Raw genomic sequence first — 3,800 nt, forward strand, 5'->3', positions numbered from 1 at the left:
ACGTTTTTTGGCATTTTGAAGTAGTCCTTTTTTGTCCTTTTGAGTGTCCAGTACTCCATTCCAACCACCCATTAATATACACAATTTATAATCCCATTGTATTATTTTAGTATGCAAAAACTTATAGAACTTTTCTTGCTGTTGATTGGGAGCATATACTCCAATTAAAAGTGTTTTCTTCCCTCTATTAAAAGTTCAATTGCAATATATCTTCCTTGAGCATCTGCCTCAATTAATTTAGTTGTTAAATCTGTCCTTAGGTATATAACTATACCATTTTTCTTCTCTGGGGCAGATGCAACAAAGAGTGTTCCCAATCTTGAATTTATCAAATATTTTTGATCTGTCACTCTAATGTGTGTTTCTTGCAGACAAATTATATCATTTTTAAACTGTTTCAGATAATGAAATATTATCTTTCTCTTTTGTGGTGAATTTAAACCATTGACATTCCAACTCAAAAATTTAGTTGCCATTCTTGGCACCTTGAAGCTTTAAAAGGGCCAGCTGGAAATCCTCCTGCACCTTTCTCTTCGGCCTTGCCCCCCCCACCCCCCACTGCTTCTGTTTTTGTAGCTTCTTGAGCTTTCATTTGAGTTTGCTGTATCTTTAAATCTTGTTCTTTTCACTTTGCTGCTGCACGGGTCTGCCTTTGTTCTTGTGGTTCTTCTCTTTTTTCTGCTACTTCCAAAGGTTGATCAGTACCAAAGAATTGCAATAAATCTTCTTCAATAAGCGAGGTTTCTCCTGAAGTTTGTGGCTGTTTATTTTCCTTCTGTCCCTGTATTGCCAGCTCTTCTTTTCCTCTGGAGGGCTCAGGACAGGGGTTGCTCCTCTGTCCTAGTCCTATTAGATCTCTCAGCAGCTTTTGATACCATCAACCATGGTATCATGCTGCAGCGGTTGAGAGGGTTAGGAATAGAATAGTTCTGCGGTGGTTCTCCTCCTTCCTCTCCGGCCGCTCGCAGTTCGTGTTGGCAGGGGGGCAGAGGTCGACCTCGAGGTGTCTCACATGGGGAGTGCCACAGGGGTCGGTCCTCTTGCCTCTTCTGTTCAACATTTATGTGAAGCCGCTGGGTGAGATCATCCGTGGTTTTGGGGTGAAGTGTCATCTGTACGCTGATGATACTCAGCTGTACATCTCCACCCCAGACCACCCCAACGATGCCCTTGATGTGATGTCTCACTGCCTGGAGGCCGTGCGGGTCTGGATGGGGAGGAACAGGCTCAGACTCAACCCATCCAAGACCGAGTGGCTGTGGCTGCCGGCGTCCCGATATAGTCAGCAGGTGCCATCGCTGACTATTGGGGGTAAATCTTTGCCCCCCACAGAGAGGGCTCGCAATCTGGGTGTCCTCCTGGATGCACAGCTGTCTTTAGAAGAGCATATGACAGCCGTGGCCAGGGGGGCCTTTTATCAGGTTTGCCTGATCCGCCAGTTGCAGCCCTTTCTGGACCGGGACTCCTTGCGCACGGTCACTCATGCCCTTGTCACCTCCCAGCTGGACTATTGTAATGCTCTCTACATGGGGCTCCCCTTGAAGAGCACTCGGAGGCTCCAACTGGTCCAGAATGTGGCTGCGCGGGTGGTTATGGGCGCAACTCGTTGTGCCCGCATGACACCCCTCCTGCGTGAGCTGCACTGGCTCCCAGTGGTCTTCCGGGTGTGATTCAAGGTGTTGGTTACCACCTTTAAAGCGCTCCATGGCATAGGACCCGGGTACCTTCGAGACCGTCTTCTGCCACCAATAGCCTCCCACCGACCAGTCTGTTCTCACAGAGAGGGTCTCCTCAGGGTGCCATCAGCCAAGTTATGTCGGCTGGTGACACCCAGGGGGAGGGCCTTCTCTGTGGGAGCCCCAGCCCTGTGGAATGAACTGCCCCCGGAAATACGTAAGATCTCCGACCTCCGGGTGTTTCGCTGCGCACTGAAGACCCTGTTGTTCCGCCAGGCAGGGCTATCAACATAATAATTTTAAATTGGGGTATTTTAATTTTTGGGGTTTTAAATCGGCCAAATCTATTTAATTGTTTTAATTTTTAATCATTGTTGTGTCCTGTGTTTTAAATTGGCTGTACACCGCCCTGAGTCCTTCGGGAGAAGGGCGGTATAGAAATAAAATTATTATTATTATTATTATTATTATTATTATTATTATTATTATTATTATTATTATTATTATTATTATTATTATTATTATTATTATTATTATTATTATTTCTCCTCATTTCCTGAGATGGTGGGCATTCAGCCTTTAATACATTAGTATAAAAATCTCTTGCCTTCCAAATTGTGTTAAGGCAATACCTTTCTCCCATGTAATTCACCACCAGTCCAGCTGAAACATCCCATCTAAACTGAATCTGTCGATTTCTAAGTTCATCCACCAAGAAAGCAAACTCCTTTTTGCTTCTCAACATTTTGGGGGGAATTTCTTTCAGCACTAAAACCTCTAGTCCTGCAATTTGAAGTTTATTTTTATAGAAAGCTTGTAAAATTTCATTTCGGGTCCTCCTCGTTGTAAAGTAAATCACAATGTCTCTTGGCAGTTGATTCTGTCTGGCAAACCAGGAATTAACACGATATATTTTGTCAATTTGCAATGAGAGATCTGCTTGTTGCTCCCCAGTTATCTTTGCAAAAGCCTCTGCAAAGATCTCTCTCAAATTCTCTCGATTGTGTTCTCTCAAACCTCTTACTCTCAGGGCAAATTCCATCGCTCTATACTGTAACATCACCACTTCATCGTCTGCCCTATCCACCTTGGTCTGAACTTCATCTATTTTATTTTCCAAATTCAAATTGGACTGATTAATTTCTTCTACTCTTTCATCCAACAACTCAATGTGTTTTGCCAGACCCTGAAATGCCATTACTATGTCTTCTCTTATTTCTTTATTCTGAGTTTGTATAACTTCTTTAATTTCAGCCATTTCTTCAGACACTCCCTTAATTTCCCCTCTAAAAAAGAAGTTTGTTGCTTCAAAGCGTCCTGCAGAGATTCCCGTAGAACCTCCAAAGTCAATATTTGTGGGTTTGAAGTAGACAAAGATTGTAATTTTGATGGTTGTGCTGGTGATCCAGCACTTTTGAAACCAGATTTTATTTGCTTAGAAGCCATTTTTAGCTTTCAATTTATACTTCCTACAGCAACCAAATCAGTAAATCCAAATGTTTTTAAATCTTTTGTAAGTATTATAGTTTATTTAAAGTCCAAACTATAGTCTTTCCACTTTAAATCTTTCTTTGGTGTAGAATCCAATAATCTTAAATAGCTTTAGAAGTCTTGGAAGCGCTTCCGGTTGGTGCCGCAGGGACACAGATGGGAAATGGCAAGCTCCGCAGAGCTTCGCTAAAACCCCATCTGCTAAGCTGCCGCCGACAGGTCTGCAGACCTCCCCTGTCTTGAAGGGACAGGGAGACAAGAAGGGACCCCTTGGGCGGCCGAGAGGAACGGGCAGGTTCCTTGGGGCCAGAGGCTTTTCCTTCACATTGGCAGCAGTGGAACAACAGCCATGGCAGCTGTCCTGATCCTGCGGCAGCCAGGAACAAGGATCGTGCTGGAGGAGAGGAGGAGAAGCGGAAAAGAATAGAGAGCGAACGTCTCGAAGCTGGGTGAGTGACACCAACCCAGGCAAAACAACACACATATTTGGACTTTAAAAAATAAGACTCCAAACTTCGAATAGCGGCTACAGAGCCGTGGGGCTTGAAGATTTAAAAGAAAAGGAAAAAAATGGAATGGGGACCTGAAATAGTCTTTGTTTTATTAAATTTGGCTTAGAAGAATTGACTTTTA

General features: G+C 43.7%; 1 protein-coding gene across 1 annotated transcript; it reads right to left on the reverse strand.

Annotated features, from left to right (window-relative positions):
• Positions 1-237: 237 nt before the first annotated feature.
• LOC148113449 (uncharacterized) lies at positions 238-2,874 on the reverse strand. Its single transcript, XM_087871559.1, has 2 exons — positions 2,254-2,874; positions 238-318 (listed from the first exon to the last, which is right to left on the reverse strand). Exons 1-2 carry the CDS (start codon positions 2,872-2,874, stop codon positions 238-240), a joined length of 702 nt encoding a protein of 233 aa, XP_087727685.1.
• Between the last annotated feature and the right edge of the window lie 926 nt (positions 2,875-3,800).

This window comes from Pantherophis guttatus, chromosome 5 (assembly GCF_059756535.1).
Source record: "Pantherophis guttatus breed Tessera chromosome 5, ASM5975653v1, whole genome shotgun sequence".
NCBI classification, from domain to species: Eukaryota; Metazoa; Chordata; class Lepidosauria; order Squamata; family Colubridae; genus Pantherophis; species Pantherophis guttatus.